The 27,869-nt window shown below is 34.1% G+C and overlaps 1 protein-coding gene and 1 pseudogene across 8 annotated transcripts in view; both read right to left on the bottom strand.

The window, feature by feature from the left end:
- The window catches only part of USP15 (ubiquitin specific peptidase 15), a 123,017-nt gene that overhangs the window by 58,829 nt on the left and 36,319 nt on the right, over window positions 1-27,869 (bottom strand). For all 8 annotated transcript variants that reach the window (XR_003235421.2, XR_011997880.1, XM_026001799.2 and 5 more), the window contains 3 exons: window positions 23,316-23,442; window positions 17,066-17,211; window positions 11,560-11,621 (listed from right to left, as the gene is read on the bottom strand). Coding sequence is in view for 6 of the 8 variants with exons in the window: in XM_026001799.2 (XP_025857584.1) it covers window positions 11,560-11,621; window positions 17,066-17,211; window positions 23,316-23,442 (335 nt within the window). In the remaining 2 variants the exon portion in view is untranslated. The remainder of the gene's footprint in view (window positions 1-11,559; window positions 11,622-17,065; window positions 17,212-23,315; window positions 23,443-27,869) is intronic.
- LOC112922318 (T-complex protein 1 subunit zeta-like) lies at window positions 7,490-9,368 on the bottom strand (annotated as a pseudogene).

Here is a 27,869-nt window from a genome sequence, read left to right as displayed (position 1 = left end):
GTTTGTTGGTAATTAGCACACAGGAACTTCCTTTTAACATTATTACGATGCCTATCTTTAGGTGACGAACACCTAAGAAAGGACATATATTTTCAAATAACAAAAAGATTAATATATAAAGCAGTTTCTCCTCCTCTCTAGGAATCTTGCCTTTTCAACCAAATACCCCCTTAGTTATCTTTCTTCCTTCAGTACATTTCATGATGAGTGATCTATACCAGTTGTTTCATTTTCTGATCATTCGATTCCACTTTTCCTATAACCTATTTTTTTTTAATTTTTAAAACATTTTATTTATCCATGACAAATACATAGGCAGAGACAGAAGCAGGCTCCATGCAGGGAGCCCGAAGTGGGACTTGATCCCAGGTCCCCGGAACCACGCCCTGGGCCAAAGGCAGGCGCTTAACGGCTGAGCCACCCAGGCGTCCCCTCCTATAATCTATTAGGATTCCCAATATGCTGTTTCCATCTGTCAAATAGATGGAATCTCTTGTTCTCCTGCCAGTCTCTGCATCATTTAGCAATGCTGACCATTTTCTTTCTCTTTTTTTTTTTTTTAAGATTTTATTTATTCATTCATGAGATACACAGAAAGAGAGAGGCAGAGACATAGGCAGAGGAAGAAGTAGGCTCCTCGAGGGGAGCCCAATGTAGGGCTTGATCCTGGGACTTCAGGACCACCCACATCCAGAGCCTAAGGTGCCCCTCAATCACTAAGCCAACCAGGTGTCCCATTTCCTTTTTTCTAAAAGCTTTCTTCCCCTTGGCCTCTATGACATAATGGGTTCCAACTTTTCCTGAATGTTCAGGATTATTCTTTCTCTTTGATCTTTTTATGTCATTACTTCAGGACGCTCTTTAAAATTTAGTATATAGGTCCTTATATTTTTGATTAGAAAATTCATATATGCTTATATTTCTCACCTTTGGAATATAACTCCACAGCTGCAGTTATTACTCTTCAAGCTTTGGTTCTCTATCTTTTAATTGCATCCTAGGCAGTTTTGTTTGTTCCATTACCTCAATTTAGAGTCTCAGAGAAAGTCATTCTATATATTTTTATTAAAGAGAACAATACTAAGAACAAGGTAAAGTGATATAATGAAAGAATGATAAAATGAAAGAAAATTTGTAAAGATTCAAGATGTCTTTAAAAATTACAACAAAGTACAGGTTTTTGGAATATTACCCTAGATTTATGGCTCATAGGTTGCATTTTAAATTTAAGAAACATTATTAATTTAAAATATGTGAATATAAATGAATGACAAGGAATCAAAAGCTGGCTTATGAGCTATTCTCTCGACCCCCACAAAATCAAATCACTCAATCCTAGGTTTTGTGTCTGAAAGAGAGTAAAACTGGTAACAAATTTGTATACTTTCATAGAAACTTTGAGAGTGTATTTTTAGTGAATTATGATAAATATAGCTTAAGTACCAAAAAAATATGCAATAACCAAATTTACTGTTTCAAATAAGCAGAGCCTTTCTTGCTTATAAATACTTTAAAAGTCTCAGTACAATTTGTCAAAATGAAACCAATACTTTACATAGTTAAGAGTTTCCTAATATATATTTCATAATTTTTAATCAACTAGGTTTATGCACCATTTCTGAATCCATTTATACAGTTAACCTTCTAATTATATACACAAATTTGGCTTAATCACTCTCTAAAAAATTCTAAAGAAGTACATATTAAGTTTTTCTGAATGTATTTAAGCAAATACAGTATTGAAACAGATGGTGTAAAAAACAAAAACAGAATACTGCCGAATCACCTAAATGTTTTTATTATTTATCTTGAGCAAAAAGTAGTATGCAATAGTTTTATTTATGAAATACTTCCTCTCGCCAAGAACACTCAGGGACAGAGTGCTGTAAAAAAACTAATACGGCACCAGATTAAGTTTATACTTAGTGTTTTGGTCACCAATGTGGAATTTTGTTAATCAGAACAACACAAATGGCAGAGAGACAACGTATGAGTAAGAACTACTCGCTTAGTTTTCCATCTGATTATTCTTGGCCTCTCGTGCCTTATGAGGATGATTTTGGATTCTTCTATGGATGTTTTGTAGCCAATGAAAATTGTCTTTTTCATAATCATCAATAACCCTCAACTTTTATTCACCAGATACTTCATCACACGTCTTTTGTCAGTATTTTTGAATTAATGAAACTGTTTGAATTAAATCAACTTCTCGTGCTACTCTCAGTAAGAGTAATTTTTATTTCAGAAAAACAGTAAAATTTAGATTTTTTGGGTAAATTCATATTCCCAAAGCCATTCTTTGAAATAACTATACCTAAATAAAACTATACAGAAAAAATTAATTATACAATTTAGTCAAAATTTAATAGATTTGTAGCTCAGAAGCTATGGCTACATTAAACTCTGGAAAATAAGGAGTATAATTTATTAATTAGGTTTTTCCTCTCTTCAGGAACCTCTAGCTTTTATAATTATTCTACTTTAAAAATAATGTTTTTGAAATACAGGATTTAACTAGCCATGTTTTTCCAACTGAGTAATTATACTACGTACCCAATGTCAACATCTTTGGAAAACAAATGGTCAAATTTAACAAAAGAGAAAATCTTCGGTTAAAACTTTTCTAAGGTATTACTGCAAAACACTGTTTTCAGAGGTTGTGAGAAATCAGAAAAACTAAATTAGAAATGCAAGTTCTGAAAAAACTAAGCACTAGACTATTTCAAAAATATAACATGAATATAAAGATGAAATTTTCAAATCACATTTTGGCATCCAGCAGAAAATTCCAGATAGAAAACTTCAGTATCTTTTAGGTAGGTTTAGATTTCTAATACAGATTTTAGGTTATTTTAGGGTATATGCATTTTTATAACTACAGGACTATGTGTTTTAAACAAAATTATATTTTACCTTAACATTTTTTTAGTATTTAGCATTTTTTCTCAATGTAATAGCAGAAAAATTTAGCTTTAGCAGAGGATATATGGTTTCAATTCTGATAAAAATGGGCCGGGACATTCCTTTGTTTCAGCAAACATATGCCTACGACATGGGTATTTTCTTGTTCATTAGCAGCACGTAAAATGCAGATTCCTGCATAAAGATTTATCTTTGTATTTTGCTCATCCTATCGTGGTCCACCCAGTATATATTAAGAAATATTACCTACAGAATTTCTCAAAATGTGATCCTAACACCAACAGCATTAGAATTACCTGTGAACTTACTAGAATTGTTAATTCAGGAGCTCCACTCAGCTCTACCAAATCAGAAATTCTGGCGATGGGGCCTAGGAAACCATTTTTAACAAACTCAACAGGTGATTCTTCTTCTATCACCATATTACAATTTGTTTTTCCCTTGACTTTTGATACTCCATGTAGGAACTGGTTACCTAGTAAGCAACATGAGCACTACACAAATCCCAGATTAGTCATGTTTATTAGAACTAGCATCGTCATCTGATGTTGAGGACCAGGGGTTGTCTCCTGACAGATATAATGGCAATTCTGAGTTTATAATACAGAATGATCTATATATTACTATCTTGAAATTTCTTTCTCGAGGGCCTAAGATAAAAAAACCCTCTGCTGGCGTGGAATTTGTCTAAGTTACAATTACAAGTGCTTCGAATGTGACTTCAATAAATACACAAAAATTTCATTTTAAGCTGGCATTCATCCAGAAAAAAATGTGCATCCTTACTTTACTTATATACATAAAAATAAGTGATAATTCTTTAAACTTTTTTCTAATCTGTACTCCTATTTTCCTCTACTATTAAGTTCTTAAATATCTTTATGTAATATGTTCTATTTTAAGTTTATGTAAATAGTACTGAATTAAAATCTCATTTTGTTTTCTTCTTTCACTTGTATATTTTAACCTTATCCAGTTTTAAAGATCTTACCATTGTTACTTCTACCTGCTGTATTGGTATCCTACAGTATACCGCCATTCATCATCTTTCTCTCTTTCCTTTTTTTTTTTTTTTTTTTTTTTTGTAGGGGGAGAAGGGGCAGAGAAAGAGGGAGAGAGCAAATCTTAAGCAGGTTCCACGTCTGGCACGGAACCCCCACCCAGTATGGAGTGCCACTTGAGGCTCGATTTCACTACCCTGAAGATCATGACCTGAGCCAAAACCAAGAGTTGGACTCCTTTTTTTTTTTTTTAAAGATTTTATTTATTCATAGACACAGAGAGAGAGGCAGAGACACAGGCAGAGGGAGAGGGAGACGCAGGCTCCATGCAGGGAGCCCGATGTGGGACTCGATCCTGGGTCTCCAGGATCACACCCCAGGCTGCAGGCGGCGCCAAACCGCTGCGCCACCGGGGCTGCCCAAGATTTGGACTCTTAAAGGACTAAACCACCTAAGTGCCCCTCTTTCATTTATTTTTTAAAAGATTTCTGCTTTGTTTCTGCTAATGTATAGTTCTTTCTACATTACAGGTATTATTCTCACGTAGGTTTTAGATATTAAAAAACTGACATTTGCTTTTCACTTCATGTATGATTTCTATAACAGAAATACTTAATTTTGACATAATCAAACCCACTAATTTTCACATTGTTTTCTGATCCCTAAAACAGATATTCTCTGAAATTTCAAATGAGCTTTAAAGTTTTACATTAAAAAAATATTTATTTTAGAGACAAAGTGTATAACCGGGCTCACACGAGTTGGGGGAGGGGCAGAGGAGAGAATACTCCAGCAGACTTCTCTTGAGTTAGCAGCCCAATGTGGGGGGGCTGATCCCCCGAGATCATTACCTGACCTGAAACCAAGTGCAGGACGCTCAACAGAATGAGCCACCCAGGCACCCAGAGTTTTTGTTTCTTATTTAAGTCTATCAGGTATAAATAGTGATCCTGGTTTTTTTTTTCTACAAATAAATAGTTCTCCTAATAAAATCTAAGCGCCTATCTGCTTTAAGCAATCTGTTTTTCATTGCCTACTGATGCCACTTAATTAAGTTCTCATATATACATGAAAGGGTTTTTTTTTTTAGCTCATTAATTTATTCCATTGTATTTGCCTTTCTTTTCCTAGCCATCATACTGTTGTCATTATTATAGCTTTGTAGTAATTCTCACTAATAGGTCCATACTTCCTTCCTCTTGCTAAAAGTGACTTAGCTAATCCTGGACCTTTATTGGTAAATGTTAATTTGAGAATTAATTTGTGAAGTTTCTCAAAAAAAAAAAAAAAAAAAAGGTCAGGATAGAATTTTTTTTTAAATTTATTTATGATAGGCACACAGTGAGAGAGAGAGAGAGAGGCAGAGACACAGGCAGAGGGAGAAGCAGGCTCCATGCACCGGGAGCCTGATGTGGGATTCGATCCCGGGTCTCCAGGATCGCGCCCTGGGCCAAAGGCAGGCGCCAAACCGCTGCGCCACCCAGGGATCCCTAGGATAGATTTTTTAATAGGAGACAGTGACATGATATAGAGAAGTAGGCATCACCAGGTTAAGACATATAGTACATGATAATCTTTTGCCTATTTCCCATGAAGGTTTTATGCATTCCTAATCATTAGGTTAATTTTCATTATGCTATTTTCTAGTTGAGTTACTAATGGTATACAGCAGGGATCAGGAATCTAAGGCTCACAAGCTAATCCCAGTTTGCTACATTTTTTTGTAAATAAAATTTTACTGGATCACAATCACACCCATTTGGTGACATAATGTTGATGGCCACTTTCAAGCTATACTGGTAGAATTATAGTTGAGTCAGGTACCATATGGCCCACAAGCTGAAAATATTATCAGGTTCTTTATAAAAAAAAAGGTTGCTGACCTCTGGGTATATTAATTTTTATGAATTTAATCTTAGAGAATCTTGGTCAATTTTCTCAGTTTTAGTAGTCTGCTGATGGTTTTTACATAGATGACTGTACCATATGCAAGTAGTGATATTTTTTATTTTTTTAGCTTCAATCTTACTTGGTTTGTGCTCAGAATTCCTCAATATAATGTTTGTTCCAGACTTTAGATATATAGACTGTACTGAGTTAGGAGAATTACCTTTTATTCTTAGTTTTCTAAAAGTCTTTTCATACACTGATGCTAATTAAAAAAAAAATTTTTTTTTGGTATTCTAATAAACTATCACTGGGCAACTTAAAACATTCTATTACATGGTATTAGGCATATTTTATGCTAAGTAGATACTTAACTTTTCATGCTTTGACATTTGGGTTTCCTATACTCTGTGTGAGTCAGTGAAGAATGGAACTCTTAAATACTTCAGCACATTTCTAGTGGTACTTTCATTCACCAACATTTACTGCATGTATATGATGTTAGGTATTATATAAGAAATTGTGTTTTCTCCTACAGAACCAAGTACTATTGTTTAAGTAAGTAAAACTAGTATTGTTCTAGCAGTGAAGAAAATAAAAGAAAATATATAATTAGTTTTATCTTTTAAGTGAAAACCAGTAATTTTAAGTAGAAAAGATCTCTAAATCCTTAGTACTCATGGTACTTCTCAAGGCACAAAGCAACTCAGAAATTTCAAAAATCATTCAAAGCTATAACAAGAATATAACAATCTAAAGATAAGCTAGAGAAAAGCAATCGCTGTTCCGAACTAAAGGCTGAAAGTAAATATTCACAAAGAAAACATTCTCAACTTCTAAAACTTCATCCATCAAGAAGTTTATATAACTACCATGTACTTCCAATGCCTTCTTACACTGCTCCACCCTGGTATCCTAAGTGGAGTAATAATAAAGTGTAACTAATATACAATCTCATAAAAGATTTATTTTTTTAAGATTTTATTTATTCATGAGAGTCCCAGAGAGAGAGAGGCAGACACAGGCAGAGGGAGAGGCAGGCTCCATGCAGGGTGCCTGACGTGGGACTCGATCCCGGGTCTCCAGGATCACACCCGGGATGAAAGTAGCACTAAACCGGTGAGCCACCCGGGCTGCCCTCATAAAAGATTTAAATGAAAAAACTTCACCTAAGATAAAAGGATAGAGAAGCACTCATTAAAGGTGCATTTTTTATTTTTTGTTTTTTGTTTTTAATTTATTTATTTATGATAGTCACACACACACACACAGAGTGAGAGAGATAGAGAGAGAGGCAGAGACACAGGCAGAGGGAGAAGCAGGCTCCATGCACCGGGAGCCCAACGTGGGATTCGATCCCAGGTCTCCAGGATTGCGCCTGGGCCAAAGGCAGGCGCTAAACCGCTGCGCCACCCAGGGATCCCTTATTTTTGTTTTTTTAAGGAACATTTAATAACACAGTAGATAACATATACTTATCTAACTAACTTGATACTTTTTTATCACCGAAACTAAAGCAAAATATCCTGTTCATTGGGTGAAAATGGCCTACTTAATGTGTGAACACTGCAGTGCAATTTAAAACATACTGTAATTATAATTTCAAAACTTCAGAATTTGAATGTCTGTGTTCTCTCTTTTTTCATACGGGAAAAGAAAATCATTTGAAGCTTGGACAAAAATTCCATAGCTTTATTCTTAGGACCACTCTGTTGAGTCTTCATGATTCAGATGACACAAGGAAGCTTCCATTCAACCTTTTAGAGAAGACGTTCCAGTTCTCATGATTTCATCCACCAGGAGAATGTTGGTGGCAACCACAGTGCAGCACTGAAGAGGCTATTTCTTTACAAAGTGGTTGGTTATCCCACATGCCTACTGCAGCTGCTACCACGGGCTCACCTGTGTTCAAGTTCACACCCACGAGCAGATCTGATTCTGAATGTTCTGCCCAAGTTTCCTGAAGTTAGAAACCAGAGTTCTGAACAAGAAGCTTGGGAATGCATCAGTAAACATTTGAGCTCCAAGCTGGGCCCTGACTTTTACACTGGGCATTTACCAAGGCTTCTGTTATTGCCACCTCCACTGTTCTAGCACCTGGAACACATCAACAGCATTTTTTTTTAAGATTTATTTATTTGTTTATGATAGACAGAGAGAGAGAGAGAGAGAGGGGGGCAGGCAGAGACACAGGAGGAGGGAGAAGCAGGCTCCATGCCGGGAGCCCAACATGGGACTCAATTCTGGGACTCCAGGATTGCGCCTTGGGCCAAAGCCAGGTGCTAAACCTCATCAACAGCATTTTTAACAGTCCTTATGCCATCCCTTATTGCATCTTTGAGTGAATGTGTGCTTATTTGGTCCTTTGAGCAATGTGATAGAGTGAGGATTGTTAGATTTCTCGATAAAGGCGAATTTCTCCTCTCCCAATGTATACTCACAGACAAGTCCCGCATGTCTAAAGCAATCAGGATTTAGGTCAGCAGAAGAATTTAGCGCTACTCCGCCACAGGCAAGAGTTAGCTTTCCCGTATTTTTCCTTTAGTTCTATGCAAGAACATTTAAGGAAAAAATGTCAATTCCCTTTTGAATGAATCCTTTATCTGAATCACACAGACTTTTTCAGTTCTATTTTTTTTTACTCTATCTTCAATGAATTTTCTTTCAGCTTTTACAAGTTTTTTTCTGCACTCTTATTTTTAAGCAAAGCCATAATTCACTTGTTTTTCATATTCTGAAACACTGCACATGAGGATGTATGCATCTTCTACTCTTTTTTTCATACCAGGATAAGCATCCCATGGTCCAAAACAAGACCTCTGATTAAGCTTGTATCAGTTTCAGATTTCTTTTTCATTTCCACAATCTCAACATGAAAAGGTCAATAAGTTCATCTTGTTTTTTAATGCTCAAAATGGAGTCCACTATAGCCTCTGTTAAGTTCAGCATGCACTTCAGTACATATAGATGTTCTGGCCACATTTATATGTGTTTTTAAGCCCATTTCTTTGCTTACTTTGACTTGTTCCAAAAACTGAAGTGCCTTTTCCTTTGCAGCTTCAAATCTTTGTTATTTGTTCTGGGATGAAGACCTTCAGAAATGTTGAAATCCGCCTGTTTCAGTAGCTTTTCAATGATTAAGACATCAGAAGTGGTACCATCACCAGTTATGTCATCCTGGGCTGTTGCCACTTTGGCTATTAAGGAAGCTATTGGGTATTGAATTTGCATTTCATGAAGCAGCACACTGCTATCTTTAGTAAGGTTGATGTCTCTAGCATCAGAAACAAGCATCTTCATTGTGCCCTTAGGCCCCAAGTTGGTCCTCAGCATGTCCTGGGCCGCACTGATATTAACTGCCAGTGCCATCTGGGCTCGGGCCACCTCGGCCTTGGGAATCTGGGTCTTCATGGCCACCACAGCTAACCAGCACAGGAAGAGGAGACCTGGTGTGCAGAGTGTCCAAAGCCAGCTCAGCATGACCATGTGTTTCAGTTTTAAAGATCAATTTTCTTTTATGTTAGGTTAGCAATAAATGAATAATTTTTTTTAAAGATTTTATTTATTTATTCATAGACACAGAGAGAGAGGCAGAGACAGAGGCAGAGGGAGAGGGAGAGGGAGAGGGAGAAGCAGGCTCCATGCAGGGAGCCCGATGTGGGACTCGATCCCGGGTCTCCAGGATCACACCCCAGGCTGCAGGCGGCGCCAAACCGCTGCGCCACTGGGGCTGCCCTAAATGAATAATTTTTAATTTATTCAAGAATCTTTATTTTAAGGATTTCAAAATACAGGTTTACAATCCCTTACCAGAAAAATCTGAAATTCCAAAAGCCCTAAAAATTTAAAAATTATTTTATTATTCACTTGAGGGCAACCTACACTAAACTGATATAAAACTATCTATAGTCCTTTACCCTACTAGTGTGAATATTTGCTGAATATTAATATGTTTAATATTAATTAAACTCTATAGACTGGACTCTATAGATATGTTAAAATAACAGGTGGCATATGCATCATATTACTTCTCAAAGGTTTAAAAAGTCTGACATTGAAGTACAACCAGGACTAAGTGTTTTTGATGGAGGGTAGATATGATCATTCTAAAACCATTAAAAATGTTTTCTCCCATTCTGCATGTTGTTTTCACTCTGTTATTGTTTCTTTACTGTGCATTAAACCTTTCTGGTTTGATGTAGTCTCATCTCTTATTGCTTTCATGGCTGTGCTTTGGTGTCATATTTAAGAAATCATTGCCTGGACATATATCATGATGCTTTCCCACTAAGATGTCTTCTAGGAGTTTTATAGAGTCAGGTCTTATTTTTAAATCTTTAAACTATGTATTTGATAAGGGATTAATATCCAAAATATATAAGGAATTCCTACAATTCAAAGGCAAAAAAACCCCAAATAACCAGATTAAAAAGTGGGCGTAGGACTTGAATAAACATTTCTCAAAAAGGAGGCATACAAATGGTCCACAGGTACAGATGCTCAAACATCAGTAATCATCAGGGAAATGCAAATCAAAACCACAATGAGCTATCACCTCCTACCTGTTAAAACTAGGTACAAAATATAAAAAGTGCTCACGAGGATGTGCAAAAACTGGAACACTTGTACACTTGGTAGAAATGTATAATGATGCAGCCTCTATGGAAAACAGTATAAAGGTTCCTCAAAAAATTAAAAATAGAAGTACCATACGATTCAGAAATCTCACTTCTGGGTATACATCCAAAAGAAATGAAATCATCTCAAAGAGATATCTACACACCCATGTTCAATGCAGTACAATTTAGAACAGCCAAGATAGACCACCTAAATGTCTACTGATAGATGAATGGACAAAGAAAATGTGTATACATGCAACAGAATATTATCCAGACTTGATAAACCGGGGGGATTTTATATTAGGTAAAACAAGCCAATCACAGAAAGACAAAAACTGCATGATTCCATTTATATAAAATATCTGAACTAGTCAAATACTCATAGAAACAGAGAGTATAATGATGGCTGCCAGGGGCTAGGGGAAGGGAGAAATGGGAAATTACTGTGCAATAAAAAACTTTCAGTTATATATGATGAATAGATTCTAGAGATCTACTGTATAATAATGTGCCAACAGTTAACAATACAGTGCACTTAAAAATTTGTTAAGAGAGTAGATCTCAAGTTAAGGCTTCTTACCATATTAGAAAAAAAAGAAAGATTTCTAACTCTTTCATCCCTCATTTATCATCAAAAGCAATTCTTATGCTCTTCTATTTCTACTTGTGCTTTTATATTCTAAAACATTTAAGTAAATTTAAAAAATGCTTTCACATCAGATTCATTTGATAGAATAAATTTTGATATAATTCTTTAATAGATACTTTGAAAAAATCACAAAAAGCTTGAGAAATATTAAACAAAATGTTTAATATTTGACATATTAGACAATGCAACATAATATTAACAACATATGTATACTGCACCTTATTCTAAGAGATTTGAAAAAAAAATAAAAGATTTGAATTAGAAGCCTTTTTAATTATAGCATGTGAATTATTATTTTTTATAGCATATTAATTTAAATGCAAGTTTAGGTAACTTCTATCCTGAAAATAAAATTTAAAATATGAAGTAGATACATATACTTACAACATAAATTTAGTATCTTCTATCATTTTGGATTTTGTTATCTGAAATCAAAGGCTTCAAAATCATGCAGTCAGCCATAAAAAGTGAGAGCACTTACTTAGGAGCAGAAGGACCCCTTGGCCATGTTCCATCTTCATTTTTCTGTTCTATCACTAACACCTGTAAATATGACACAACAGAAGAGTGTTTTTCCTGAACTCTGAAGTTAAAATAGCTTTTTAAGGATTAGATGGATATACTAAGAAACTAAAGTAAATCTGGAATTATTTAAAGGGCAGCGCAGACAAGGTGAGGAGGTATTTGCATCTTGATTTCAAAGCTGGGCAATATAAATAGAATATAAATTCCCGGAGTTTAGAGGGGTATGTTTTCTACTTCTTTTCTATTTACAGGTTGTAACACAGTACCATGCAAAAAAAATTAGAGCTCAACAAATGGTTACAGATGTTAAACATACTGATGTACAATCTTAGATAACTATTATTATGCAAATCCCGAAAACAGTGACACAGATAATTGCAAATTACAGATTATACATAATTTATTTGGGGCTTTAAAATTTGCCTTTATTTACATTATCACTGTAAAGTACACAATCTTTTAATATACAGAGACACATTTGTGAAAATCAGACTCAAGTCCTTATTGCAGCATGGTTAAGGCAGACAGCAACTCTAATAAAGGTAAAGTACTGGGCAAAGCAGAGGTATGCTTTATTCTAAAATATCCCAGAATCCTTCCTCTTATCTTCTAGTTTAAAAAAGTATTTCTTGGGGCAGCCCCAGTGGCACAGCGGTTTAGCGCTGCCTGCAGCCCGGGGTGTGATCCTGAAGACCCGGGATCGAGTCCCACATCAGGCTTCCTGCCTGGAGCATGCTTCTCCCTCCGCCTGTGTCTCTGCCTCTCTCTTTGCTCTCTCTCTCTGAATGAATAAATAAATAAATCTTTAAAAAAAAAAAAAAAGGGTATTTCTTGGGCAGCCCTGGTGGCGCAGCGGTTTGGCGCTGCCTGCAGCCTGGGGTGTGATCCTGGAGACCCGGGATCGAGTCCCAAATCGGGCTCCCTTCATGGAGCCGTCTTCTCCCTCTGCCTGTGTCTCTGCCTCTCTCTCTCTTTGTCTATGAATAAATAAATAAGATCTCAAAAAAAAAAAATAAAATAAAACCTTTAAAAAAAAAAAAGTATTCCTTCCAGTTTTTGCTATGGGTGAGTTTGGGCAAAGAAAAGAAACTAAGCAAAAATAACAAAATTAGCAAAATAAATATGCACTTATGTCAATAAGAAGTAAATTCAAGGCACTATAAAATTGAATACATCCTAGATACTCACTTTCAATTCTTTTTCTTAAAGTTTCAATTTTGTAACCTACTTACATACATTGAGCAAAATACTTTCATGGACTGTATGTTTCAGGCCATTTATAAGTTGGCATTTGAACCTAACCATGTAAAATGTAAGCCTGTTTCAGAACACAACAAATGATAAAACATCCAGAAAAAAAATGCATGGAACCAGGTTGTTGAAAGAGTATGTTAATTAAAATATTAAAGTTATCTTTTAAAAATTAGTATTTCCTTCATTCAAAAAACTTGTATGAAGTATATGTAGCATATAAAGAATAAGAACACTATGTACCTACTGTTACAAAGAGTAAGAACACTGTGTACTTACTATCCTATCCCTCCCTGATCATATTCTTCTCCCTTCCTATCATATACAGTTAAACATTCTCCTCAATTTTCTGATATGATCATATACTTAGAAATTCATAAAACTAAATTTAGTGATTAAACTTCTGAAGAGTTTTCCATTAGAGCAACTTTTATGACATCCACATATGAACTACATATATGTAGAGAGAAAATATGCCCCAAAGTACATTGAAAGCTTTACAAATGAAATACATAAACTTCACAGGCATTTGGAAGACAAATCAGTTATAAAATGAAAGACATTAGTTATAAAAATTTCAAAGTTATGCATTTAGTAATATTGTTTATGATTTGCTTTTTAATGGAAGGTCCTAAAACTAAAGAATCAAATAAATATATCGGGTTGAACTGCAACATTTTAATTCCTAACAATATGTATAGTTAAGATTTTATGCTTTTATAATCACAGATATTGTTGAAGGCCATCAAAAATGTTAATATTCACTCCTTTATTTAAATATATTATTTTCTTTTTTTTCAAATATATTATTTTCTAACTAAAGTTTTGCTCATGGTTAAAACTTTCAAAATGAAAATTTTGGGGGGGGTAAGGGGACAGGGTAACTGGGTGATGAACATTAAGGAGGGCATAGGATATAATGAGCACTGGGTGTTACATAAAGACTGATGAATTATTGACCTCTACCTTTGAAACCAATAATACATTATATGCTAATTAATTGAATTTAAATAGAATATGAAAAACAAAAAATAATTTTTAGAAAGGTTTCAAAATTTAATTATGTGTGTGCATGTGTGCGCGCATGCGTGCACACAAACACTCTCTTTAGCGAAAGAGAGACCACCATTTTTGGAGGGAAATTCTTCAATAACGTATCTTTGTTCGACTTTCTTAGGTTTCATTTTACTTTCAGTATCAGTAAAAATTTTTAAATGTCCACAGTAGGGGCACCTATGTGACTCAGTTGGTTAAGTGTCTGACTTGATTAAGCCCCACATCAGGCTAACCCCTCAGTGGGGAGGTCTGCTTGCCCCTCCCCTCTACCTTCCCCCCTCCAAATAAATAAATAAATAAAATCTTTAAAACAATTATTGTTGACATCAGTGTTATGACCCAAGTTGTTTAAAAAAATCCAGAACAGAGGAAATTAATTTTTAGTAAATGCCTATCATACGTAGGCATTGTCACATATACATATGTATTGTATTAGGCTATAAAAACAGTGGTTTTCAGACTTATTTTAGCTATTAGAGTCTTAAGTGACATTTTTTAAAGGTTATTGATTAATGAGAGAATAAATGAATGAATGAATGAATGAATGAATGAATGTTTTCTCAGAGAGAAAAGCAGAGACATAGGCAGAGGGAGAAGCAGGCTCCCTGCAGGGAGCCCAAACCAGGACTCGATTCCAGGACTCCAGGATCACAACCTAAGCCAAAGGCAGATGCTCAACTCTGAGCCACCAAGGTGCTCTCTTAAGTGAAATCATACAAAAAACTTTTATCTATTACAATCAAAATTAGAGTTAACCTGATTGAAGCTGGAGTAAGGAACTTGGAACTCTCATGGTTAGTCAATACTCCCCTCCTTTGCCAGCCAATTCCCTCTTTCACTCCTTAGTTACCACATGTAGGTCTTGAGATAGTTTCAGGAGTACAATTTGGAATACAAAGAATCATTTCTTTAAAACTTTTCAATGACTGAGCCTATGTAATGGCTTTTATTCTATCCATCATGTAAATTAGAAAACTGAGGCTTAGATAATTTAAGTATTTGATTTTTTTTATTATTTTTTAAATTTATTTATGATAGAGAGAGAGAGAGAGAGAGAAGCAGAGACATAGGAGGAGGGAGAAGCAGGCTCCATGCAGGGAGCCCGATGTGGGACTCGATCCCGGGACTCCAGGATCGCGCCCTGAGCCAAAGGCAGGCGCTAAACCGCTGAGCCACCCAGGGATCCCAATATTTGATGTTCTTGATAGGAAGGCATTTATATGATTGCAGGGGACAGTAAATTATTTTAATAGGAAGGTTATATATCCTTAAGAACATCTGACCGTTTGAAATAATGTTTTAAATAGCATGCTTTAAATTTTCTAGATTTTGCAACAGTTATTTTCTGACTGATGGTAAGTGAAAGTAAACATTATCCTGGACTTTTCTTTTTCTTTTTTTTTCTTTTTAAGATTTGTTTTAGAGAAAAGACAGAGAGAGAGAGAGAGAGAAAGAAGAGGGAAAGGCAGGAGAGAGAGAGAATCTCCAGCAGGCTCCCCACTGAGGGCAAAGCCTGTTGCAGAGCTCAATCTCACAACCCTGAGACAATGACCTGAGCTGAAGTCAGATGCTTAACCGACTCAGCCACCAGGCACCCCTGTCAGACAGAAGAAAATAACACAGAAGAAAAATAAAAATCTTCATATATTGGAGCACCAGGCTCTGTGTTAGGTACTAAAAATAAAACCAAAAATAAACAGGGATCCCTGGGTGGCTCAGCGGTTTAGCGCCTGCCTTTGGCCCAGGGCGTGATCCTGGAGTCGCGGGATCGAGTTCCACGTCGGGCTCCTGGCATGGAGCCTGCTTCTCCCTCTGCCTGTGTCTCTGCCTCTCTCTCTCTCTCTCTCTCCAAGTCTATCATAAATAAATAAAAATTAAAACAAAACAAAACAAAAACAAAAATAAACAGACACAAAATCCAACTAAAGCAGGGAACTCATAATCTAGAGGGGAAGTTCAACATATAAATAAAATACAAAATGAATGACACAAACGACATATACATAAATCATTGTGAGTTTAAGGGAGTGATTTTTTTCTCCTAAGTAAAAACCTCCTTTACCTCAAACAGATATTGAGAAAAATAGATCAGGAAAGGCTGAAGAGATGATGTGACATTTGAGCTGGAATCTGAAGAATGACAATCTGATCTGGTTAGACTACATGATAGAATGGAAAGGTTAATTTGAGTATTTTGATGTTTAAAAAGACTTTTTACTGGATGGATGCAGGCATTGGGAAGAAGGGTTCAACAGGCAGATGGAATAACACAGATGGAAAGCACAGGAGTTGGGAATAGCACAGTATGCTTAGGGAACTATAAGCAGTTCAGTTTGGTATTGTTGAGTATGGGTCATGAGGCAAGGATAATCTAAAGATGCTGGAAAACTAGCCTAAAAGGTCAAACCTTGATTTGCATGCTGTGTTAAGTGCCTGAACTTTATTCTATAAACTGTTAGGGAACCAGGACAGTTTATAGTAAGGAAACATCAAGGCTTACATTTTAGAAAGAGTGTTCTAGCAGAAATATGGAAGACTGAGAATGGACATGTGAAAGACTAGATGCAGGGGACCTGGTAAGACACTACTGAAACAAAGGTTTGAGAATGGAATAGAGAGACTAATTCAAGAACTTGCTGATTGTGTCTAAATGTCTTCATTTCCTAACACATTCATTTCTTTGGATTGTATTATAAAGACACACCAAATTGGGGGTTGATACCTTACCAAGGGCTGGTAAACTACAGTTCACTTAGCTCAGATTGGTTTTGTAAATGAAGCTTGTTGTTTACATATTGCCCATGACTACTTTTGTGTTATTATAATGGCAGAGTTGCAGTTGCGACAGTGATCATAAGAGCTACACAGCCAAAAATATTTACTATTTGATTCTTTACAAAAAGTTCGCTGACCCATCTTATTATATTAGCTGGGTTTTTGATGGAAAATTTCTTTTTACAAAGTAGGTTATTCCCAAGCTCAAGGAGGAAACCCAAAAGTTATTGGTAGTGATCAGCAGGAACAGGGATGAGTTACAAAGAGGAAGCCAGAGACAGTAGAGCCCATTATAGATTGTCAAGATATTCCCAAAGTTTGTGACTCCAAAAAGCTTCATGTATAGTATGCTTAAAACAAACAGTACTGCTAAACAATACCTGTCCTTGGTATAAACCAGCATCCTGAATGGTGCTGTCTGGCTTATTCAGTGGTTCAAATGTATTACTCATGTATTTGTTCCACAATCTGGTCTCCTTTTCATCTGGAATATTGAAGATTTTTCTTATTTCCTTTTCAATTGTATCTAGATTTAAGGAGGAAAGATATATAAATATAATAAATATTTTAAAATATACCACATAGAGCTAAGTGCTCACCAGCATAAAAATCCTAAATTTAAAATAATGAAATAATAGCAAGAAGAGATGAACTATGCAGGACATATATAAAGAACAATAAAGACAACCTGGTGTGCTTCTAAGGAACAAAATGGTAATTATAACTCTGACAGATAATTACTTGGGGAAACTAAGATCTCTCAAGAGAGAAGAGTTCAATCACATAATCCTACAGTATAATTTATATTATACAGAATAATCTTAACTTTTTACACATTATAAATTCAATATATTTTCTGATATGTTGGACTTAGAAAAAGTATGAGTCAGAGATGCTATAGATAGAAAATATTTTTACCGTAATATAACCAATTTTATATTAAATTGAATATACTTATAGTTTAGATAGTTAACTAAAATTAAGTAGAATATATGGACACAAAGGAAAGTGTCTTTTTAAAAAGATTTTATTTATTCATGAGAGACACAGAGAGAGAGAAAGAGAGAGATGCAGAGACAGAGGCAGAGAGAAAAGCAGACTCCATGCAGGGAGCCCCACATGGTACTCGATCCCGGGTCTCCAGGATCACACCCTAGACTGAAGGTAGTGCTAAATCGCTGAGCCACCCAGGCTGCCCCCAAAGTGCCTTCTTTGAAGGGATCTCTGTACTGATAAAAATTTGTTTTCACAGTAAAATCATATATTTTCCTCATTTGTAAATCAATTATTTGAATGGAAAAAGTCTTTTTTAAACTGGAGTAGTTATAAAGTAAGACACAGGAATACCCACATATTTGAGAGTAGAGATGTAATTAAGTTTCAGTGTGATACAGTTAAATGAATCTTCAAAATTTTTAAACATAAGAGATATTAGAAAATATTTTTTTTAGAAAATATTATTAAATCTGATGAATTCTAGTCAATAACTTGCCTACCTTAGACTCAAGAAAACGGTAAAATACCTTATGACGTATGATGAAATATAAAATACTTCGACATTTTAGAATACCTGGTTAGTTTGGGAAAGAAACATTATTTATAACATACTAAACCTATTAACATACATTCTCTGAAGAAACCTTAAATCATTAAGTCCTACATCATTAAATTTAGTCTAATAATACTATTTATGTTTTACTTAGCAGTTGAAGTTCTTTAATAGTCTTACAGTCAATGAGATTTTGATTAAGACATTAAATAGGAAATTTTATAGTGTATCTGAAAACTTAGAGCAAATTAGCCAGAATATTTAAATAATTATATAATAAATATGCTAACAGGACTGTTTTCTATTTTAGCAGACTGATGTTTTTCTTTTTGTCCTTTTTATTCAAGTGTAAATATATACAGAAAAAATGCACAGGTCATTAGAGTAAAATGATAAATTTCCAAAGTGGACACACCTATGTATTCAGCACACAGATGAAGAAACGGAACATTATGTAGGAAGGAGGCTAGAGGAAAAGCTGAGGAAGGGAGGTCATTTTAGTCTTTCTAATAAAAATGAGTACTTTTTTCCTGATTGCACATATAATTCTTGCTCATTGCAAAAATTCAGGAAATACAAATAAAAATGTCTACAGACAACCACTGTTAACACTTTGATATTTCTTCTTTCAGACATTTATTAATATACACAGATATTTACATACATAATACCCAATACATACACACATATGGGAATTTCCTCTTCATTGAGTTTCGAAGCTACTTACATATTGGGTAAGAACATTAAAGGCAGAAGAAAGGAGTGTAAAGGGCCCTGAGGTGAGAATATATCTGGCTTCTTTTAGAACAGCATGATGCACCAATGTGGCTAAAGTGAAATGAGCAAGGTTGGAAATGAGATCTTTATGTAGAATCTTGTGAGCTATGAAAGTATTCCATTTTATCTGAGTAAGAAGAGAACTCCTATCTGAGGAGTTTTGAACAGAGAAGTAGCATAATCTGGTATTTTAAAAATTCACTTTTGGGCAGCCTGGGAAGCTTGGCGGTTTTAGCGCCACCTTCAGTTCCAGGGCGTGATCCTGGAGACCCGAGTATGAGTCCCATGTCGGGCTCCCTGCATGGAGCCTAGCCTGCTTCTCCCTCTGCCTGTGTCTCTGCCTCTCTCTCTCTCTCTCTCTCTCTCTCTGTGTCTTTCATGAATAACATAAAATCTTTAAAAAAAAAAAAAAAGATTTAAAAGTTCACTTTGCTGCTAGTGAAAAACTGCAGAATGTCAAGGTAGGAGACTAGGCTCCTACGGCAATCAAAACTGAGGAAGAAACAATGTTAAGTGGTCAGACTAAGAACAGATTCTGAGGGGAATGCTTATAAGATATGCTGCTAGATTACATGCAAGGTGAGAAACAAAAAATCTGAATGATATCAAGGTTTTTAGTCTGAGCCACTGGAGGAATACAAGTGGCAATTACTCAGATGGGGAAGAATAACAGGTAGCAGATTTGTGTGTATGGAGGGGGAGGACTTTAGTTTCATACATGTTATATCTTGAGATTCCCATCAGACAGAAGTAAAGCTACAGAAAGACTGAAGCTGGAATTTAGAGTTCTGCGCAAGAGATATAAATTCAAAAGATATCAATATGCAGAAAGTATTTAAAAAGCTAGGACATGGAAGGAAATCACCAAAGAAAAGAGGAAATTCAAGGACTAAGCATGGCAACACCCTGATGTTTTGAGATCAGGAACATGAAGAGGATGTTTTCAGATTCTCTGAGAAAATGCAGGCAGTGAAAATCTGTACCATGGAAGCCATGTAAAAAGAATTTATTTCTAGATGGAAAAGTGAATAAATGTTAATTTTTGCTGGCAGGTTAAGAAAATGGAAGCCTGAAATTACCATTAGATTTATCAATGTAGTAGTAGTCAGAGACCATCATAGAAGCAGTGCCAAGGGAGTGGTAGGTCTGAATGTCTGATGTGGCAGAGTCAAATGAGAATGGGAGGTAAGTGGTAGCCAGAAAGAAGGATATTCAAATTGAGATCCACCAAGTGCAGTTACAGATAACATCAGTGTAGGGTATAGCTAGATAACTGATGACTGAAGCTGGAGACAGATAAAGATCGCCAGAGTTGAGAAAGTCAAAGTACTGAGAGTGTGTGTATATTTTTCCATATGTGAATCTGACTCTCTCAAGCAGTTAATGAAAAGCTTACGGAGGTAGAAAAATATTAATTCATATAATAAAAATAATTGTTGTGACAAGCACTTCCAGTAAGAACATTCAAGAAGTTAAACAATTCTATTAATAAATTTTACGTAAATATAAAGCACTGTTCAATAACTTTTATAATAGAAATTATTTTTTCAGTATATCCCTAAAGAAAAAATAAAAACCAAATTTTGTATTCCTTATTGGAAGATGTTCTATACCCAAATATGTAAATTTAAGGAGAAAAATACTCAAAGGCAAGATATTTTGGCTCTGAATGAGGTAAATTATTTGGCTCTTGCCTATGACAACTATCTTATAAGTCAGTGTAGTATTAGCTGAAAATGAGACATTTTATTAATTTGTAGAAAACAGGTACTTCTATTTCATAATTCTATTTATATAACATTTAGCTATGTTTTATGCATATAAGTATTTGAATCATTTTTAATCAAGATGAGACCACAGAGGAAAATATGCATCCCATGTTTCCTTTCTTATTATCCCAATTTTTTATTATTTCAACACTCACTTCCTTTAGAAAAACAAAATCAGCCCATTTAAAGTTTGTGCAGATTGTCTAAGGTGGCAACTAAGAGATGAGACTGTGTGGAGTTCAAACATTGACTCTTTCACTTAGGAGCAAGGGTGAACCTAAGTTATTTAACTTTCCTAAGCCTCGACTTCATCACTTATCCAATGAAGACACAGTATTGTTGAGGTTTAAATAACAAACTTCCTGAGAAGTGTCAAAAACACAGTAAGTATTCCATAACTGTTAACTACTATAACTATAATCATGAGGTCTCTAAAATTCCCAGTCTGATTTCTGCAAAATCTTTTGCTTAAACTAAGAGCAAATTTGCTCTAATACAGACTTTTAAAAACTAAGACCTACAGTAAGAAACCGTGACCAATATACACGTGTTGCTATTTTCTACTGATATTTTCCATTTTATTCTTTTTACTCTCAAAATATGTAATGACCACCCAGTATTGACAAACATGGCTCTAATTCAGTTAAAAAAAAAAACTTTAGCTGTGCAAAAATTCAGTTCATTCACAACTTTAAGGTATATATTCAATGTATGTAGCTTTTAAAGTATTAATAAATTTAAACTATGTTGATTAAAATCTATGAAAATCATACAGTTTTTGAAGCAGAGATTCTTTATAAACCACCTATTTCCTTGACAAATTCTTACTACTTAATGCTAGAACTCTATAATGCTGGTACTGAATTCAGAAATTAAACAAGCTGATCTTCAAATAAGGAGTTAAAATAATTATTCAGTGAACTACTCTTCTAAAATAAGATTTCTGATTGTCTCACATTTATAATTTTTCTATAGAAATGAGCTAAGGAGAAAAGGAAATATGTAACTTTTAAAATAACTAGAAAATGTGATCTGTATGAAGTATTTTAAGTAGCTTCTCATTTATAATTTGCTCAAAATTTCAGATTAGTTTTTGATTTAATTTTGATAGACCACCTTTGTTAGACAGGTGATTCTTATTGTGCATACTTTAATATCATGATTAATGGTTTTATACATATTGAAAACTTGCAGTTTTTAGTATATAGAAATGTTTTATTTTCCTGAGTATGTTCCACATATCTAGAAGTTAAAAAGTTAAGCAATTATACATGTTAATATAATGATATTTATACATGGAATTACTAATATTTTAAGCATTCATTTTAGAAAGATAAGTTTACTAAACTGCATTACAAACTTACAAATATTCTAGGAAGAGAGGGAGAAAACAGAAAATTCCTACATAATATTCTATTTGGTAATATTCATTTAGGATTAACCAAGCACTGGATATCAAAGAATGGTGTTATTTCATGAAAAATACTGGTTTATAAGGATCTTCTGCTGTGAAATGGTAAGTGGTGAAAGTCAAAATTAAGTATTTTTTTACTTTTTACCAAAGTATACCTAATGATGGGTTTCAGCAAAGAAAGTTATAAATTTGTTAATCTTTTTCTTGCTGAGAAGTTCTACATTAACTGCTATGTCTCCCTTGTCTGTTTACACTTTCCAACATCAATGTTCTTAACCAATAATCTTGTTTCCCAAAAACTTTATTTGAAAATATGTACATTTGGTAATTCTTATTTTGAGCTGTGATTTATCAAAAGGTACTGCAATTTTGTTATTAAACCCATAATAACTTATTTTTAAAAATCTCATTCAACATATTCTTGATCTTAAACTAAAATCTGGCTTTTAAATACAATAAAAATACATATATTTCAATAAATACTTATATGTATAGATACATAAATATATAAGTATATGCAGATATATAAATATAGAGAGGGGGTTGGATACATTTCTATTTGGGATGGTAATTTCCTAACCTACTCACTGTTAAGAAAGAAAAAAAAAATCAATTTGTCATAAAAAATGTTAATAAGTCTACTGCCTTATCTAAGTAGCTACTTAATTTGCATTTAGAGTCCAGAGAATAAACAAAAAAAAAAGTTTGTCATTTTCCATGCTAAGAATGGGAAACATTATTATTCCTACCATTAGGGATATCTATATTACATTACCTGAAAAAGCCTTAATTTCATCAACTTTTTATTTTTACTTACAGTTCTACTTTATATTCATGTTATAAATATTTACTTTTCCAAATGCTCAATTAAAAACATAATTATTTGATTTTGTAAAAAGTAAAATGGCACAAATAATAAACTCACCTAATAATGTAAAGTAGAACTAGACATGATAAATAATTCAACTCTAGGCTAAGACATATTGCATCAAGGTTGGAAATCTGTAATGTTGAAGTACAAACCCTTAAAAAAGTTATCATCCTAGTAACATATAAAAAATAAAATTACAACTAAATTTCTAATAGCAATGGTTTAACAAAGAGACAGGATCTTGCATTACCTATTGTGTCAGCTTTACTAAATCTTCGAGTTACAACATTATTCATGTTTCCATTTTCACAGAGCTTCAATTCTGTGAGATATACTTCTACTTTGCAGTGCTTTACAAACATACCCTGTTCAACCACCTAAAAACCAAAACAAATCAGTGTTAGCTATAGCTCATATTTCACTGTCTCTAATAACAATATATTTCTCTAAAGAGGCTTTAGAAAAAAACTGCAGATCTCCAAAAAAAAGTAACTATTAAAAACTGTCAAAATAAAATATGAGATACTAGATGCTCGAAAAAGCCAGAAATATATTTGGCATATTTAGCAGAATATGAATAATTATATGAAAGATTAACAGATAGTTTGGAAAGGCATTCAACTCATCTATGAAGATACAGCATACTATAAATAATGAATACATTCAGTATTAATAGTGAGAAAGTTTACCCCCAATGTAAATACAGCTCTCATTAATGATCCAGACCTACTTCAAGCTTTTACTTGATTTCAAGCAGGAAACCTTTAAAAATTATAAATTTTATAAAATTTCAGTTAGCAACAGCTAACTCTATATGTTAAATCACTCTATATGTTAAAATAAACCTTTTAAAATAACTCCAAATTACTGCTGCCAAATTATTCAGCTATGGCCTGTAACTGATACGTTAGTTTTCCATCCTAAGATGACTTTGTTTGACCTTTAAATCACTCTTAGTAATTCTATGCAGCAAATGGAAAAAAAAAAAAAAAAAAAAGCTGCTAAACATGCAAGCAACAAAGCGGAAAAAGAGAAAATATGTATATATTAGGGTCACCTTTTAAGTAAGTATATTTCCTTTTGATCTTCTAAAGGTTAACTGTAGGATTTCAGTCATGAATACTGTTTCTGAAAATAGTAATCAGTCTGATATGTGATACATTAGACTAATATGGCTAAAGGGAGGCTCCAAATGCCTGCTGTAACTCACAAGCTTAGCATCAATTCAGTAATGGACCTACAGATTTGTCTTTCATTTGCAGGGAAATTGTTTAAGTTCAAAAAATTCAAATGTAGTTTAGCTAATATTTAATGTCCAATCCAACACTAATTTTTTATAATACTTTGTAATTTATATTTTCTTAATTATACTTGTTACATTCACATTTCTAAAAGAGGTGACAGCCTATACCTCTCCAGCTCTTCATTAATTTTACAAACTAATATATAAACTGTCTTCTAACTAATGAAATTTGTTTTAAATCTCTTATGCTTCATTTTGAGATTAAGAATGTAGCAAAAGATACCATATCATTTAATTTTATAGGATTATATGTAGCTATATTTAAGTAGAAAAACTAGAAATACATTCCTATCAGAAATTTTTGCTCTGGGACTCAATATCTGAGTAACAATCCTAAAACAATATTAGTACTAATCATTAATAGGTTGCTAAAACTGAGGTGCCTAGAGGCCTCATTGTTTTTTGGAGAAAAATGATCAACAATAGAGCAGGTAATGGCATAACAAAACAGGATAAAATAACAAAAAAGAAAATCTCTCATTATGATTTATATTAAGATATATTTTTCTAAACCAAGCATAGTTTTTTAAAAATGAAGATTAGGGCAGCCCCGGTGGCGCAGCGGTTTGGCGCCGCCTGCAGCCTGGAGTGTGATCCTAGAGACCCAGGATTGAGTCCCATATCGGGCTCCCTGCACGGAGCCTGCGTCTCCCTCTCCCTCTGCCTGTATCTCTGCCTCTCTCTCTGTGTCTCTGAATAAATAAATAAAATCTTAAAAAAAAATAAAAAATAAAAATGAAGATTAATATTCATAACATCGATAGACTCTTGTAAAGAATCTGGTGATTTAACTGTTAGAAAGTCACTGTAAATAATGAAAACAAAACACCAAGATTATTTCAAAATCCACTTTGAGTTTCAGGATTTTTCTAACCATTATTTTTCTTCCCACCAACAATATCTTATATTGTTAAAACTCTCATCATCAGTACTCAGATACCACTATTATCAGATACTTTACTACTTCCAAACGTAGTGTATTAAGAAGCTATTATTTTTTTTAAGATTTTATTTATTTATTCATGAGAGACACAGAGAGAGAGAGCAGACACAGAGGAAGAACCAGGCTCCTCAAGCAGAGCCCAGTGTGGGACTCGATCCCCAGACCCGGGATTATGCCCTGAGCCGAAGGCAGACGCTCAACCACTGAGCCACCCAGGCGTCCCAAAAAGTTGTTCTTTTAGAGAAAATATGAGTTTGTCCTCCCAACTATTTTTTTTTATCTCTTGTCCTCCCAACTATTTTTATTTGAAGAACCACACTATATGAAAAATTAAAACTAAGTAGCTAAGCAGAAAAAAAATAGTGTATTTATGTATTAGTGTTATTACTATTATAGAATTATTTATTTATATAACATCTTTATATTTGTTTATATAAAATCTACTACCTTATTTAAAAAGCACTAAAAATGACCATTTAAAATACTGGTTATGAAGACTGTGTAACAGGAAGAAACAGGCTTATAAAAAACAATGTACAAGTTATATTTACCTAATTATTATGACAATTAAAATACACATTTGAAATAAGACTGGAACATGAATATTCAGAAATAATAGTTACATTTCAGAATTAGAGGGGACCACCAAAATATTTTTTCTAAGTGAATTATAATATTATATTATTATGAACAAAGAGCAAGCATTAAGATGAAATCTGGCGGGATCCCTGGGTGGCGCAGCGGTTTGGCGCCTGCCTTTGGCCCAGGGCGCAATCCTGGAGACCCGGGATTGAATCCCACATCAGGCTCCTGGTACATGGAGCCTGCTTCTCCCTCTGTCTATGTCTCTGCCTCTCTCTCTCTCTCTCTCTATGACTATCATAAATAAATAAAAAAATTAAAAAAAAAAAGATGAAATCTGGCTTCCTGTCCAAAATTTAAAACTTATGGCTAGGGGACACCAGGGTGGCTCAGTGTTGGAGTGTCTGCCCTCAGCTCAAGGTGTAATCCCGAGACTGAGTCCCACATCAGGCTCCCCTCGAGGACCCTGCTTCTCTCTCTATGTCTCTGCCCCCCTCTCTCTCTGTATCTCTTATGAATAAATATTTAAAAAAATAAAACTTATGACTAGATAAAAATATTTCCATTAACTGATGGCCACAATGAAGGTACAGTCTCTACTAAATTAGTGAGGGGAAATACAAATTCATATTGAATTAAAATAAATATAACTTCTGTTTGTTTATTTTGCCATGAAATTAGAGAGCATTTTGTAGAAAACCATGAAATATATTGATAAACCTGATATACTTTTTATGCTTACTAGTGATAAAAATCAACAAGTAGAGAAGGATAACAACAAGCACAAAATCATAGGTGTTAATACTTTACAAACAAATTCTACATGTAAAAATTCCATTCACAAATATTTCAGGATATATTTCTTCAAAAAAAAGGACTCAAAACCATAATTCTGTATCACATCTAAAAAAAAAATAAAACTAATCCCTTCATATCAAATATCCAATCAATATTCTAATTGAACCAGTCTTATTTTTATTAAGATCCAAATAAAGCCCATACACTGTAATTGACTGCAATAAGATGCAATAATATCTAGCTGCCCCTCTTTTTTTGATGTTGGCAGGCATTAACCAGGGCCGAGATCAGGATGGGCAAGCTATGACCCACGGGCTACATGTGACTTGTCATCTATTTTTGTAAGCAATATTTTACTAGAACATAGTCATGCCCATTCATTTATATATCGTTTATGGATATACCCAAAACAGCAGAGATTAATACCTTCCACAGAGACTACTATATGGCCCTTTACAGAAAAAATTTGGTGACCACCCCCGACCCCAGGCATTATTTTATTTTTGATCAGTCTTCCCAGAATTGATATTTGTTTTACTGGTCTACTTTCACTGTTCTTTAGGAGTCAACTTTGTTCATTTAATATAGTTTTTACTCCTATTTTACGAATGTCTATTTATTATCATTTCTTGATTAGGCTTAATTTCCTTTTCTTCTCTTAACTTCTTGAGACAATAGATTTTGACTTTCTTCTTTTCTAATATATGCATCTAAGCTATCCCATTCCTTGTAAGAATGCCTTTAATCATTCTTTTATATTGTATTGTTATTATCATTGAGTTTAAAATGTCTAATTTTACTTTGTATTTCTTCTTTGACCTAAGGATTACTTTAGAAATATATTGTTCTGTTTCTAGAGAGTTAGGAGACAGTCTAGTTACTTTTTTGCTACTGACTTCTAAATTCCACTGGGGCAGAAAATACACTGAATAGTTTCTATCATTAGAAATATATTGGGGAAAAAAAAAGAAATATATTGGGATTTGCCTGATGGTACAGCAAAAGGTCAATTTTGGTAATAATTCCACTTAAGAAGAATTTGTATTCTGCATATACTAAGTGCAAGACATGTCAATTAGGTCGTGCTGCTTAATCATGTTGTATAAATCTGCTTCCAAGATCAATCATGTGGTTGTTGGCAGTCCTCAGATTCTCTCCAGCTGTTGGTGGAGATTTAG

This window comes from Vulpes vulpes, chromosome 16, assembly GCF_048418805.1.
Source record: "Vulpes vulpes isolate BD-2025 chromosome 16, VulVul3, whole genome shotgun sequence".
NCBI lineage: Eukaryota > Metazoa > Chordata > Mammalia > Carnivora > Canidae > Vulpes > Vulpes vulpes.
The sequence above is the reverse complement of the archived record's forward strand: the minus strand, read 5'-3'. Positions and strand labels throughout refer to the sequence as shown.